Source organism: Phacochoerus africanus, chromosome 4, assembly GCF_016906955.1.
Source record: "Phacochoerus africanus isolate WHEZ1 chromosome 4, ROS_Pafr_v1, whole genome shotgun sequence".
NCBI classification, from domain to species: Eukaryota; Metazoa; Chordata; class Mammalia; order Artiodactyla; family Suidae; genus Phacochoerus; species Phacochoerus africanus.
In genome coordinates this window covers 62,618,469-62,634,010 of record NC_062547.1, presented here as the reverse complement: position 1 = coordinate 62,634,010, position 15,542 = coordinate 62,618,469, and the positions used below count along the sequence as shown (strand labels likewise).

At 46.0% G+C, this 15,542-nt stretch overlaps 1 protein-coding gene across 1 annotated transcript; it reads right to left on the bottom strand.

The window, feature by feature from the left end:
* Positions 1-6,631, bottom strand: CIB3 (calcium and integrin binding family member 3). The gene is made up of 6 exons (XM_047774373.1): positions 6,565-6,631; positions 6,314-6,348; positions 4,544-4,655; positions 3,406-3,553; positions 2,124-2,319; positions 1-136 (listed from the first exon to the last, which is right to left on the bottom strand). The coding sequence occupies exons 1-6, from the start codon at positions 6,613-6,615 to the stop codon at positions 115-117; spliced, it is 564 nt and encodes a 187-aa protein (XP_047630329.1). The 5' UTR covers positions 6,616-6,631; the 3' UTR covers positions 1-114.
* Between the last annotated feature and the right edge of the window lie 8,911 nt (positions 6,632-15,542).

The following is a 15,542-nucleotide window of genomic DNA, read 5'->3' as shown; positions in this document are numbered from 1 at the left end:
TGTGATTCAGCGATGCGTGTTTATTTATTCCCAGAGCCCAGGGAGACCAGATTCCGCAGTGGACTGAGGGGTCACTGCACCTTCCTCTGGCTTGTCTCTCCTTCCTCGGAACCCTCATATACGGATGTGGAAGGTGCTGTGTGCAAAGAGGAAAGGAGTCTGTCAGCAGGCAGAGGGCACCCTTTCTCTGTCCTCCTCCCCAACACTCCCACCAGGAGTCCCTGAGGCAAACAAAGAGCCATGGGGTGGGAGAAGTTGGACCCCCTCCAAAAAACCCAGGCCATGGCTCTCCTGACCCCACAGGGGTTGAAAGAACACACTTTTTCTTTTTTTTTTTTTTTTGTTTTTTAGGGCTGCATCTGCAGCATATGGAAATTCCCAGGCTAGGGGTTGAATCAGAGCTGTGGCTGCTGGCCACAGCCACAGCCACAGCCACAGCCACAGCAACACAGGATCCAAGCCACGTCTGCAACTTACACCACAGCTCACGGCAACGCCAGATCCCCAACCCACTGAGCAAGGCCAGGGATCAAACCTCTGTCCTCATGGATTCCAGTCAGATTTGTTTCTGCTCTGCCAAAATGGGAACTCTCAAGAGCACACCATTTTGGATTGGAGTTGACATCCTGGCTCTGCCCCAGACTTGAAGTACATGGCTACTCCTCTCTGGGCCTCAGTTTACTTCCCTGTAAAATGGGGGTAATAGCTGTCCCTCCTTCATAGGGCTGTAATGAGGGCAAAGGGGGCGAATGTGCGGGGCAGGACACAGAGTGGGTGCTCACCTAGTGGCAAGGGATTCATCCTGGTGTCATTATTTTTGTCTCTAGACACAAGAGACCAGCCTTGCTTATTCAGGGTAGAGGAGAGGCCCTCTGGGCATGCAAGGCTACCACCAATTATAATAGCCACAACAACAACCATAGCACACAGTTCTTGAACACCTACTATGAGCCAGGCACTGCTCTAAACTCTTTCCATGTACTTGCTCAGGAGTCAGTTTTTTTTCTGCAAAGAGCCAAATGTTGATATTTTCCAACTCTACACAATGACTCAAGGACATCTTGTAGCTTAAAAGAAGCCATAGGGAGCTCCCATTGTGGCAGAGTGGACTAAGAACCCAACTAGTATCCATGAGGATGTGGGTTCAAGCCCTGGCCTCACTCAGTGGGTTAAGGATCCAGTGTTGCCACAGGCTTTGGTGTAGGTCACAGATGGGGCTTGGATCTGGTGTTGCTGTGGCTGTGGTGTAGGCCTCAGCTGTAGCTCCCATTTGATCCCTAGCCCAGGAACTTCCATATGCCACAAGTATGGCCGTAAAAAGAAAAAAAAGAAAAAAGAGCAGCCACAGACAATATGTACACAGGTAGGCATGCCTGTGTACAAATAAAACTAGCAATGGACACAGAAATTTGAATTTCATATCACTTTCATGTGTCATGGAGTATGATTATTCTTTGATTTTTCCCCCCAACCATTTAAAAATATAAATACCCTTCTTAGTTCACAGGAGGCATGGAAACAAGTGGCTGGCTACCCCCTGCATTAACTCGCTGAATCCCCACTTTCTGCCCTGCAGCAGGGGCTCTGATTCTCCCCAGGGCTGCCAAGCACAGTTGTATAGTCTGTTCACTGCAAAATGTTCAGGAAAGTGAGGGCTGAAGTCCAAGCGTGTTCCACTCACCCAAAGAGCTGTGACCCTGTGACACAGGAGGTGTCAACAGGGTGTCTAATTATTGCCATTTTAGTTTATTTATTTTTATGGCCTCATCAGTGGCATATGAAGTTCCCAGTCCAGGGATTGAATCTGAGCCACAGCTGCAACCTACACCACAGCTGCAGCAACACCAGATCCTTTAATCCACTGCTCTGGGCCGGGCTGGAACCCACATCTCTACAGCCTCCGAGTCACTGTAATCAGATGCTTAACCCACTGTACCACAGTGGGAATGCCAATTATCCACATTTTAAACACGCAGGGACTGAAGACAAGGAGGTTGGGAAAGTTTCCCGAGGTCACCAATGAATGACCAAAGGAACTTTCACAAATGGAGTCTGTGAACCTGTTTCATAAGGGCGCCTCTCAGAGGTGGGAACTGACTGTGTGGGGCAGTGAGGAATGTCACCTGAGGAAGTCTGGTGCCCGCAGGATCATGTTCTGGAAGTCTTCCAGGGACAGCCGCCCATCATGGTCCCCATCAGCCTCATCCAGCACCTTCTCACACACCAGGCTCACCTCCTCAGCACTCAGCTCTCCTCGTGTCAGCTTGGTCACGGTCTGCTCCAAGTCCCACGCACAGATGTAGTCATCGTTGTTAAAGTCTGTACAGCAGAATGGAAGGGGACATGAGGGTGAGGGGACAGCAGGGTGCAGGCAAGCCAGGCTAGTCATGGGTATATCTTGTCCCCGTGTTACAGAGGAGGAAACTCAGGCACTGGAAGGAACGCAAGACCCTGGGGGTAAGAGCTGGATCTTGCTTTGGAATTGGGCAGGGACCTGCTGGGAAGTCATTCATTCACTCAAGTATTTATTGAGCACCTACTATGCGTCAGGCATGTGATAATTTTTTTTTATTCATCCCCTCTTTCAACAAGTATTTATTGAGTGCCTACTGTATGCCAGGCACTGTGATGAATTTTCATTCATTCATTCATTCATTTGGCAAGTATTTATCTATTTTCTTTTTAGGGCCACACCTGCAGAAGTTCACTGGCTAGGGGTCAAATCAGAGCCACAGCTGCCAGCCTACACCACAGCCACAGCGACGCCAGATCCAAGCTGCATCTGGGACCTACACCAGAGCTTGCAGCAATACTGGATCCTTAACCCACTGCATGAAGCCAGGGATCAAAGCCACATCCTCATGGATACTAGCTGGGTTCTTAGCCCACTGAGCCACAGTGCAAACTCCTCAACAAGTATTTATTGAGTACCTACTATGTGCCAGACACAGAGAGAGATGGTGTACAAAACACACCACCCCTGACCTTGGGTCTCCTCAGAGAGAAATTATAAGAAGTGAGCAGATGAAGGAACAATAAATTAAGCAGCATTGCTCCATGCTAGGAGAGAAATACTATGTGGCATGGAGAGTCACTCGGGGCAAGGGCTACTCTGGACCTCAATTTCAAGGTAAGAAGGAGTTAGGGGAAAGGTAGTCTAGACAAAGGGCACAGCAGAGGCAAAGGCCTGAAAGCAGAAGGAGTTTTGTGTTTGGGAGAAAGAGCCAGGCCAGTGTGGCTGGAATGGAGTGAGCAAAGGGATGAGGTGGGAGGTACCAGAGCAGGGTGAAGGACTGGGCCATGCAGGACCTCAGAGCCCTGGGGGAGATATTTGTGACAGCAGGGCATTCCTGGCCCAGGACCCACTCTTGTTCCCACTTCCCCACCCCGGGGCCCTGCACACACCATAAATTTTAAAAGCATAGTAGGCTTTGAGGTCCCGGGGAGCCATTTCACTCATCACGGAAAACATGTCCAGGAAGTTGTCCAAGGTCATGTGTCCATCTCCATCCTCAGAGAAGACCTGGGCAATCCTCTCACGGAACGGGTTGTCCTAGAAACAGGAAGCGGGGAGCCCATCCCTGACCAGGATCTTGTGGTGGGGGAGGTTCTATATTCATCACTCCCTCCTTCCTGGGAACCTCCAAATACCCTTCACCAAGACTCCCTCCCTCCCGTGGTTCCTGGAGAGGACTTCTGGCAACTCCATTCTCCCCCCCCGCCCCCGGGGTCTGGGTGACTGTTGACCCCACTTCCAGCTCCAGAAGAAGTCACATGACCCAGGAGAAGCCAATCAGAGATTCCCATTCTCCTGGCAACTGTGATTGCCTCTGGGTTGGGCATGTGACTCAAACTGGCCAATCAGAGGCTGCCCTGGGACAGTTTCTGAAAAGTTTGGATGGAGAGACCTGCTTTCTGCTTGTTGCAGAGCTGATGGGAGGAAATCTGGGTCAGGTAAGCTTTCCTTTCACTACCTCAAGAGGACAGGCTGCCTGAGATTGAAGCCTCTTCCTAAGAGAAGCTGAAAGATAGAGGCAGATTCCCAAGCATATCTTGAGACCCTGGTTCCAGCTATACATGATGCTAGCCTTCTCCCTGCATTTTTTGTTCACATGATCCAACCCATTCTGTCCTTCTTGAGTCAGGTTTCTGTCCATTGTGATAAAATAATCTCTACTCACAGTCACTCACCCCACAAGTCCCCTTCATAGTCACAAACTATGTGTCAAACATCCAACTGAGAAGAACCTGCATTTACTAGCTCCTACTATAAAAAGAACATTCCCTGAGTACTTGCCATGAAGCAGGTCTTGTGCCGAGCTCTTTTCCTGCATTGTCTTGTCTCATATTCCCTACAACCCAGAGTTTGATTCCTGTCTCTATCACATCCTAGTTGTGTTACTATGAACAAGTGTCTTGACATCTCTGAAATTCAATTTCTTCATCTGTAAAATGGAAATAATCACAGTACTCACCTCATAGGGATATAGCAAGGGATATTCCTACAATTTTTTCCCCCACCTGTCCCTTGGTTCAGGCATACCTTCAGCTCAGGCATGCTGCCAATGAGCTCATAGGGCACCTTCACATCAGGGCAGCTGGTATAGTCAAGAGGAACAAGCTGGGGGGCCAGGTCCTGGTAGCGATAGAAGAGCCTGATGTGGGGAGAAAAATAATGAGAAGATCTAGGAGATGAGTAGGGGTGGCTTGTCCCTACTCTTTCACTCTTATAGCTGTTCACTCTATACTGAAGAATGCTGAGTCCCCAAGCACTATCAGCCATGAGCCCAACCTCACACACACAAGGCCAGACATAGGCATGTCTATCCTCCTGGGACAAGGCCAAAGTAAAGAGAAGGCTCCAGGGCTAGGGGAAACCAGAGGGGGGAAAACAAGCCAAGAAGGAGGAAGGACTTCCTGTAGGAGGGGGCATTGGTGCTGGGCTTTGAGGCATGAGTAGGAGCTTACCAGGCAGATGAGGTTGACAGAAGGAGGGTGCTTAGGGCACATCAGCATTCAGAGATTCTGAGCCAATCTATGAATCTCTGGACATCATCATGTTTTTGGCAAGACCTTGCCTCTAAAGACCTCCAACCTCACACTTTCTCTCTTTCCATAATGCAGAAGAGCAGAAAAAAGTCTACTATTCAGATTTTCCAAAAGGGTAAATGATAAGCATTTTGTAAAACACCAGATGCCACCAAACACACTACCTAGATTGTGAGGCCAGCTCTCCACTCCAATGCCCTCACCTGGTGACACCATACCATCATTGGGGCATGCTGAGCAGCAGGCTTACAGAGACCATTCTTGATGAGTCAGATGTCCCCAAGTTGCTAAGGGGACAGGACTATCTAAGGACTGTCCCTGAGGGGGACCAGAGCCTCTGGGTCATATGATGGCTAGGGAAGGGGTATTTCAAACTTCAGTTCTGAATCATCTCAGAGAATAGTCTGGGTTTGGGTTTGGGTTTCTGCATAGTTTTGAGCAAGTCTCTCTTCCCTTCTTCTCCTGAGTAGATCTGTCTTACAAGCAAGAAGCTTGAGACAGACAAAATGTTAGCCCTCAAATTCCTTGGGCTCTACCCATCTACCCAGCAGCCCAAGGTAAGTCTCTTGTGTCTGAGCCTCAGTTTCCCCATCGGTAATCCAATCGTAATGGCCATGATGACCCTGTGAGCTGTTCTTCCCCAGACAATGGGGCTAACTGGCGAAAGGTATGCCAATCAATAATGGATGTCCAATGCCCACACAATTGGGCCTTGGCCCCGATCACTCTGCAGTCAAACCCCAGCCAGCTTGGGTTTCACAGCTCCAAGTTCATGGGTCGGGGCCTCTGGACAATGGCTCTGTGAGCTGAGTGATGATTAGACTGTCCATCTATGCCCACCTTGCTCACACCAGGGACCTGCTGCAGTCCAGGGCCACCTCCTCTCTCTCTAATCTTGATGCCAAACCCACAGCCCAAAGCTGGCTCTAGAGTCTGCCCCCAGTTCCCAGCCTCTTCACACCAGCTTCAGGGGGATCTTTCCTAACATGCCAATCTGCCTCTCCCCTGCTCGCACACTCTCTATGGCTCCCCACCACCCTTAGAAGAAAGCCCAAGTCGTCATCCTAGAAGTGTGACAATAGGACCAGATGTGACTTCTCAACCTTCCCCTCTCTGCATCCATTTACTGACCATGCACGCGATCCCCCCCATTTAGCCCCCATGAAGCATTGAGTGAGGTCAGACGGCAAATTCAGGACAAACTGCAAATCCAGCAATATATAGAAAGTGTCCAGCTCTTCCTTTCTTTCCTCTCTAGACTGACCTCATGATTTCCTTCCTCGTGAAGAAGGTGCAGTCCTGCGGAGAGAAATGTTGGCTTGGCACAGAGCCTGCCTGGAGGGCCTCTTTCTTCTCCCACAACCGCATACCCATCGCTGCTTGATGCCACACCCAGAACTGCCCCAGGAATGCTTACTGAGTGCACACCCAGGAAGAAAGCGAGGCCGTCCCCATTTCGCAGGCCAGGAAACAAAGGCTGCCAAAGCCACCAAGGGTCCAGTCCATCACCCCTACCTGATACTCTTCTAGCTGCTCATGTGTGAACACTGTCTGCTTGTTGCCCATGGTGAAGGCCACTGTCAGGACTCTGGAACAGACTCCTAAAAGACCCCAGTCTCCTCAGGGCCACGCCGGTTGCCAGGCTGCCGCACATTGGTGTCTGGGCAAATCTCCCTGCCCTTGCTGTCACCTGCCCACCCGCCGCATCACCCCCAGCCTGGGTGAGACTCAAGTTACAGCCAAGCTCTCTGGGCAACGGCCTGAGTGTGTCCTTGGCCATCAGGGGAAGGAGAAGGGCTCTGGGAGGTCACAGTGTTCCTCACAGGGAGGTCACCTCAGTGGGAAAACCACAACTGCCACTACCAGGAGAGACTAGGGGCATGGGGGATATTATTTTTTTCTTTTTCTTTTCTTTCTTTTTTTTTTTTTTGCCAAATCCACGACATGTGGAAGTTCCCAGGCCAGGAATCAAACCTGCGCCACAGCAGTGACCTAAGCCACTGCAGAGACAATGCCAAATCTTTAACCTGCTGTGCCACAGGGGAAGTCCCAGTATGGGGCACCTTCAGGAGATGGGCAGGGTGCTGGAAAGGTTGTGAGCACACTCCAGATCAAATTCCATTTCTCTACACAGTAGCTGTGTGACCTTAGGCAAATCACCTGGCCTCTCTGAGCCTTGTTTGTAATGTGGAAATTATATTAGTACCCACTTCACAGAGTTGTTCTGAAGACCTAATAAGATCATTAATGCACCCTCCCAAAATATTTGACCATTGGATATAACCCAATTCTAGGCACATAATGGGGAATAAAAAAGATGAATTGTGCATTGGAAATGATGATAAGAGTAATGTTATGGCTTGAGAAAAGCAACCCAATGTCTAAGTTTGGGTTAAATAACAACAGAGTTCTTTGTTGCAGAACTTGTCAGAGCCTTTAATGTGCTAATGTGCACCAGGCATCCCCAGGGGGTAAATACAATGTAGCAGCTACCAACCTTATTCAAACCCAGAATGCTCTTGGGCAGAAAACTGGGGAGCCAGAAATTCCCAACTTGGCACTCCCATGCCCTTCCCACTCTAGATCTGGCCTCCTTCCACTTTTTTCTCCTGCTCAGCTACTTCCAGCTCCATACCCTGGCCCCCTGAACCACTTGTGAATCTTCCTCTTCCCTCATCCCCACTATCCCTGGCCTGGACCATTGCATTCCTCCCACCAGGCTCCTCTGGTCCCTGTCTCAGCTTCCATCCTCTGCTCAAGCATGTGACATCATCTTATAAAATGTGACTATGAGGAGATCCGTTGTTGTTCAGTGGGTTCAGAACCCAACTAGTATCCATGAGGATGCTGGTTAGATCCCTAGCCTCACTTAGTTAATTATCCAGCATTGCCACAAGCTGTTGGTGTAGGTCACAGATGTGGTTTGGATCTGGCATTGCTGTGGTTGTGATGCAGGCTGGCAGCCACAGCTCCAATTTGACCCATAGCCTAGGAACTTCCATGTGCCACAGGTGTGGCCCTAAAAAAAAAAAAATGTGACTATGACCAGGATTTAAACCCCCCCCCCCCCCGAATATAATTTTTGAGAAAAAAAAAACTGACCATACCAAGTGTTGACAAGGATGTTGAACAACTGGAACTCTTATATGCCGCTCGTGGTGATGCAAAATGGTACAGCCACTCTGGAAAATGGGTTGGCGGTTTTTTGTAAAGTTAAACGTGCACTTTACATATGACTCAGCAATCCCACTGATATTTGCCCAGGGGAAATGAAAACCTGTATGTGCCCACAAAATAGAAACATTTACAAATCATATAATTGATAAGTGACTAGTCTCTAGGCTGTATAAAAACTGTTACACGTCTACAACAAAAAGACACATAAGCCAAGTAAAAAATGGGCAAAGGTTAGGGGGATGGAGGGGGTGAATATGTGAAACACAGAGGATTTTTAGGGCAGTGAAATTACTCTGTGTGATACTATACGGATGGATGTGTGTCATTATACAATTGTCCAAACACAGCATGAGTGAATTCTTATGTAAACTATGTACTCTGGGTGATGATGGGGCAATGTCATTTCATCAACTGTAACACTCTGGAGTTCCCGTCCTGGCTCAGTGGTTAATGAATCCGACTAGGAACCATGAGGTTGCGGGTTCGATCCCTGGCCTCGCTCAGTGGGTTAAGGATCCAAAGGCAACAGTTTATATCTATTAACCCCAAGCTCCCTATCCATCCTACTCCCTCCCCATCCCCTTTGGCAACCACAAGTCCATTCTCCAAGTCCATGATTTTCTTTTCTGTGGAAAGCTTCACTTGTGCTATATATTAGGTTCACTTGTGCTATATATTAGCATTGCCATGAGCTGTGGTGTAGGTCTTAGCCTCGGCTCAGATGTCGCATTGATGTGGCTATGGCTCCGATTGGACCCCTAGACTGGGAACTTCCACACACCACGGGTGCAGCCCTAAAAAGACAAAAATAAAAAATAAAAAGTTAAACTTAGAGTTACCATATGACCCAGCAATTTTTACTCCTAGCTGGAGAGAATTGAAATATAGGTTCAGTTGTTCCTGTTGTGGCCTAGCAGGTTAAGAATCCGACATGGCATCCATGAGGATACAGATTTGATCCCTGGCCTCACTAGGTGGGTTAAAGATCTGGCATTGCCACAAGTTGCAGCATAGTTCTCAGATGTGGCTCAGATCTGGTGTTTCTGTGGCTGTGGTGTAGGCTGGTAGCTGCAGCTCCAATTCAGCCCCTAGCCTGGGAACTTCCATATGCTGCAGGTGCAGCCATAAAAAAAAAAAAAAAAAAGTCCACATAAAAATTCGTACATGAATGCTCATAGCAGCATTATTCAAAATAGCCAGAAAGTAGAAACAACCCAAATGGCTACCAATAGGTGGATGAATAAAGGAACTGTGGTCTATCCACACTATGAAATAGTGCAGTTATAACAAAGAATGATTCACTGATTCATGCTACGACATGGATGAACCTCAAAATTATTATTCTGAGTGAAAGAAGCGAAACACAAAAAGTCCCATGTTGTATGATCCCATTTACATGAAATGTTTAAAAGAGGCAAATCTACATAGAGAGAAAACAGAGTTGCCAGGGGCTAAAGGAGGAGAATGGAGAGGGGTTGCTAGTGGCTATAAGTCTCTCTTTTTTGAGATGCTGCAAGTGCTCTGGAATTAGATAGTGGGGAAGGTTGCACAGCTTTGTGAATGTACTATATGCCACTGAATTATGCACTTTAAAGGGTGACTTTATTCATTATATTTCAGCTTTAAATTTTTGTACATAAAATTTTATATCAATTTTAGTCATAATCTTCAAAAACTGGAAACAACACAAATGCCCTTCACCTAAAGAATGGATAAAGAAACTGCAGTTTTTCCATACAATAAAATACTACTCAGTCATAAAAAGGAATCAACAACTGATATCCATAATGTGGGTGAACATCGAATGCATTTCACTAAGTGAAAGAAGCCTCACTTCTTTCAAGTGACTCAAGAGGCCACCCACCTACTGAATGATTCCATTTATGTCACAGTCTCAGAAAGACAAGATCATAGGAACAGAAAACAGAGCAATGGTTGCCAGGGGCTGAGGGGTTGAGGGGGGGGGACAAGGGAATTCGAAGGTGATGGAACTGTTCTATATCTTGATTGTAACATGGCTATATTCATTTGTCAAAACTCATAATACAGTACACCAAAACAGGTGAATGTTATTGCTTGCAAATACTTCTTTTTTTAAATGAAGACGATAATGGGAGTTCCCTGGTGGCTCCATGAGTTAAGGACCTGGCATTGTCAGTGCTATGGCTCTGGTTTAGTCCTTGGCCTGGGAACTTCTGCATGCTGCAGGAGCAGCCAAAAAAGAAAAATTAAAATATACAAATAAAAATAATAACAAAACTAATTTTTAAATACCTCCTTCCTCCCCATTGCCTCATTAAGTCCAGCTTCCTATGTCTGACCCCATCAGACACTTTGTGATTTTGGTTACGCAACATCCCCACCATCAACAACAAATGACTGAATACCAACTGTGTGCCAGGTGCTGTCCTGTGTAATACATCCATGAACAAAACCAAATTCCTGTTCTCACAGATCTCACATTCCAGTGAAGCCACCAAAGAAATACGTAATTACTCCTCCGGGACCTACTGTACAGCACAGGGAAATCTATCAACACTCTGTAGTGACCTACATGGGAAAAGATATATATATATATCTGAATCACTTTGCTGTACACCTGAAACTAACACAATGTTGTAAATCAGCTATATTCCAATAAAAATTTTAAAACACATAATTAGTGAGGAGTGCTAAATTATAGGAAGAAAAATAAAATGACAAAGATAGATATGAGAGTGGGCTATAGATATTAGGAAAGGAAGACACCTCTGACAGGTTGACATATGAGTAGGGACTAGAAGAAAATGAGTAAATAAACTGAGTGGGAAGAGAGTCCTTGGCAATGGGAACAGCAAGTGCAAAGGCCCTGAGCCTGGAGTGAGTGTCCCAGAATTGAGAGGGAGCCAGCCAGCTGGTGCTATGCAGGGACTCAGCAAGCACTAACTATGATTAAGGTAATTAATCTTCATTAATTAAGCTACTACTCATAGACATTTGGGGCTTCGTCTCCAATACACCAGCTCCAATGACGAAATTTTTTCTTTTTTGTTTTTCCAAGCAATCATTTTTTTTACGGTATAAATAAATTAATTTTATCTTGGCACAGATCAGTTCCAGCTTTATTATGATAAACAATATGCAACAATATCTTATTTTATATCCTGGATTTCAGCCATGGAGCAAAGCAGAACAAGATATTTTTATTTTTATTTTATTTATTTATTTATTTATTTTGTCTTTTGTTGTTGTTGTTGTTGCTATTTCTTGGGCCGCTCCCGCGGCATATGGAGGTTCCCAGGCTAGGGGTTGAATCGGAGCTGTAGCCACCGGCCTACGCCAGAGCCACAGCAACGCAGGATCCGAGCCACATCTGCAACCTACACCACAGCTCACGGCAACGCCGGATCGTCAACCCACTGAGCAAGGGCAGGGACCGAACCCGCAACCTCATGGTTCCTAGTCGGATTCGTTAACCACTGCGCCACGACGGGAACTCCAGAACAAGATATTTTTAAATTCCCTTACGGTATAGACTACAGAATCTGAAAGAGAATGGATGTATGTACATATATAACCGAATCACTTTGTTGTACAGCAGAAATTACCACAACATTGTAAATCAACTATGCTTCAATAATCTTTAAAAGAAAAGAAAAGATGGAGTTCCTGTCATGGCTCATTGGTTAACGAACCTGAGTAGCATCCATGAGGACACAGGTTCAATCCCTGGCCTCGCTCAGTGGGTTAAGGACCTGTCATTGCCATCGTGAGCCGTGGTGTAGGTGGCAGGCACAGCTTGGATCCCGCGTTGCTGTGACTGTGGTGTGGGCCAGCAGCTGCAGATCTGATTCGACCCCTAACATGGGAACCTCCATATGCCACCAGTGTGGCCCCAAAAGACAAAAAGATAAAGAGAAAAAAAAAGAAAAGAAAAGAAAAGAGGAATTTTCATTGTGGCTCGGTGGTAATGAATTTGACTAGTATCCAGTAGGACAAGGCCTTGCTCAGTGGTTTAAGCCGATGTTGCTGTGAGCTGTGGTTTAGTTCACAGACACATAGATTCCGAGTTGCTGTGGCTGTGGTGAAGGCTGGCAGCTGCAGCTCTGATTCAACCCCTAGCCTGGGAACATCCATATGCCAAGGGTAAAACCCTAAAAAGACAAAAAAAAAAAAAAAGAAGAAGAAGAAGAAGAAGAAAGAAAAAAATGCTCCTGGAGTTCCCGTCGTGGCGCAGTGGTTAACGACTCCAACTAGGAACCATGAGGTTGCGGGTTCGATCCCTGGCCTTGGTCAGTGGGTTAGGGATCCGGCCTTGCCGTGAGCTGTGGTGTAGGTCGCAGACACGTCTTGGATCCCAAGTTGCTGTGGCTCTGGCGTAGGCTGGTGGCTACAGCTCCGATTCAACCCCTAGCCTGGGAACCTCCATATGCCACGGGAGTGGCCCAAGAAATGGCAAAAAGATACACAGACAAAAAAAAAAAGTTCCTTGTGAGGGTCCTTGATGGCATAGAGGGTGATGTCATTCGATAAAGCTTAGACATCGACAACCTAGAGTTGGAAAGTGATTTTGAAAAGTATACTTTGAATATGAAGATGTTTAGGAAAGTTTAAGTGATTTGTTGTGTTTTCTTTGTATGTATACACAGCAGTAGTATACAATGAAAATCTCAAGACTCTTTAAAAGGATATAAAATAAAAATTTTAGGGAGTTCCCACTGTGGCTCAGCAGAAATGAGCCCTTCTAGTATCCATGAGGACGCATGTACAATCCCTGGCCTCGATCAGTGGGTTAAGGATCTGTCATTGCCATCGTGAACCATGAGCTGTGGTGTAGGTTGCAGACGAGGCTCAGATCTGGTGGCTGTGATGTAAGCCTGTAGCTATAGCTCCTACTCAACCTCTAGCCTGGAAGCTTCCATATGCTGCAGGTGTGGCCCTAAAAAGCAAAAAAAATTAAAATTAAAAATTAAAATTTTAAGTGATCACAAGCACTATGTCAGAGTTTATTTGGCACCTTTTCCCCCTTAGAACACAAAATAGCAATAGGGTAATACTGCCCCCAAGGGAGTGAAAATTGGTTGGAGGGGATGGAGAGGGTAAGAGAATCTTCAGTTCTTCAATGGTTTGTGGCTCTCCAAAGTTTAAACTCCCCTTGAAAAATTCTTATTTATTAATATTGAGCATCTTTTATTAAATTAATTAAAATGGTTTCTTTTATGGGTGCAACCAGGGCCTATGGAAGTCCCCAGGTTAGAGACTGAATCCAAGCCACAGCTGCAACCTACACTGCAGCCTCAGTGACACTGGATCCATTAATCCACTGCACTGGGACAGGAATCCAACCCGCGCCTCCCCAGCAACCTGAGCCACTGAAGTCAGATTTTTAACCCACTGTGCTGCAGTGGGAACCCAAAATTGTTTCTTTAGAGGGTAATAATGGGGGGAAAGGGTTGAGAAACACTTTCTTAAGGTTCATAAAATAGTGATGCATCTTACAGTGGATGGCATATAGTGGGGGACAAAAGTAAGGATGGATTATAGTTGGTACCTCAGTTTTCCCACCTATAAAATCAGATGGTTTACATAATAGGGTAGCTATGAGAGTCAGTGAAATGATCCACATAAGTTCATATAAAGTATTAGCTGGTGCTGTTGTTATCATCCTCATCCCCATTTTATAAGAGGAAAGAGAAGCTCAGAGAAATCAGACAACTCGCTCCAGGGCACGCAGCCTTGGAAGTGTCAAAAAAGAGCTCCAAAGCCACTGGGTTGGCTGGGAGAGAACAGATTTCTCTGTCCCTCCCTGAGGAGTTAATTCTCTCGTGGATGGCCCCACGAGTAAGCCGGCGCCACCCGGTCGACCCCATCGGCTGGCACCCGCAATCTTTCTTGGTGATCTCATCAACTCCTCCGGAGCCTATGACTAGAAAATTGGGCAGTCATTTGCTGACCCCTGCAGGTAGGACGGGAAAAGGCAGACACCGCGCCTTCCTTTGTCCGCCCCCCTGCAGATTTGGGGGCGCTAATTGTCGGTTCTTCTCCTTCCTCCAACCGTCAGTCTTCCCCATGAAAGCCCCCCACACAATTTGTTCAAGAGAAATGCACATTTAAATGCACAAATGCACACACTCTTGGACTCAGCACTCTTGGACTCAGCAATTCCACTGCTACAGATTCAAGCCATTTGCAAAAGTGAAATAAGATTTGTGATGGTCTTGGGGAGGGCTAAGGACATCTTCTTTGAGGAAGGTGGGGTGGAGGTATACCTGTTGTCTTGTAAAGAGCTCGAAGACATTTTGATAAATGAAAAGCTAAGGGCATAAATAAAAGAACACCACATACACATACACATGCACACACACATTATGTTAGCATGTACACATTTCTGTGCTGTAAAGAATCAAATGAACCTGTTAATCACTTTGGAAGGAGGCAGGAAGGGAAGTTTCTACTTTTTGTTTTCCTTTTTCTTTTAACTTTTTTTTTTTTTTTTTTTTGGTACTGTGTGGTTTTCTTATATGGAGTGTGCGTGTGTGTGTTAATGTCAGCAAAGGATTATGGGAGGTCTTAGGTTTCTTCCCTCCTTCCCTCAGTATTAAAAACCAAGTGATAAATTTTTTAACTCAGGACATGAAAGCAGTCACAATATTCTGTTAGGGTAAAGGGGAAATAGTGAGAAAGCAAGTATAGAGTAAGATCTCATTTGTATTGTTTTAAAGTATAGATAATAAGAGACTAAAACAAAGAAATGAAAACAGTAACAGATTTTTTTTTCCTGGATGGGTGTGATTTCTACTGTCTTCTTTGGGTTTCTCTGTATTTTTTCAATTTCATATTCCATAATTAATGTCTGTAGATGTTTTGTAATCTGATAAAAAATAAATAGATGCAAAACATGATGAATGTATTTCATGTTGATGGATTGTAAAATTTACTTATTTATTTATTTTTTAGGGCTGCACCTGCACCATATAGAAGTTCCCAGGCTAAGGGTCCAATCGGAGCTGTAGCTGCCAACCCAAACCAGAGCTCACAGCAACACCTGATCCTTAACCCACTAAGCGATCCCAGGGATTGAATCTGTGTCCTCCTGGGTACTAGTCGGGTTTGTTATCCTAAGCCGCAATGGAAGTTCCTAAATTTCTTTCTTTTTTTTATGAATTGTACAATTTAAAGTGGTTACATTAGGAGTGCCCTTGTGGCACAGCAGGTTAAGAATCTGGCATTTTCACTGCACCAGCTCAGGTTGCTGAGGCATGGGTTCAGCCCATGGCCTGGGAACCTCCACATGCTGCAGGCATGGCAAAAAAAAATTAAATAAAGTGGTTATATTA

Coding starts and splice junctions, on each gene's coding strand:
- CIB3 (XM_047774373.1), bottom strand. CDS start 6,615: ATGGGCAACAAGCAGACAGTGTTCACACATGAGCAGCTAGAAGAGTAT. Junction 4,656..6,313: donor ACGAGGAAGGAAATCATGAG/GTCAGTCTAGAG, acceptor TCCCCACATCAG/GCTCTTCTATCGCTACCAGG. Junction 3,554..4,543: donor GCAGCATGCCTGAGCTGAAG/GTATGCCTGAAC, acceptor TCCTGTTTCTAG/GACAACCCGTTCCGTGAGAG.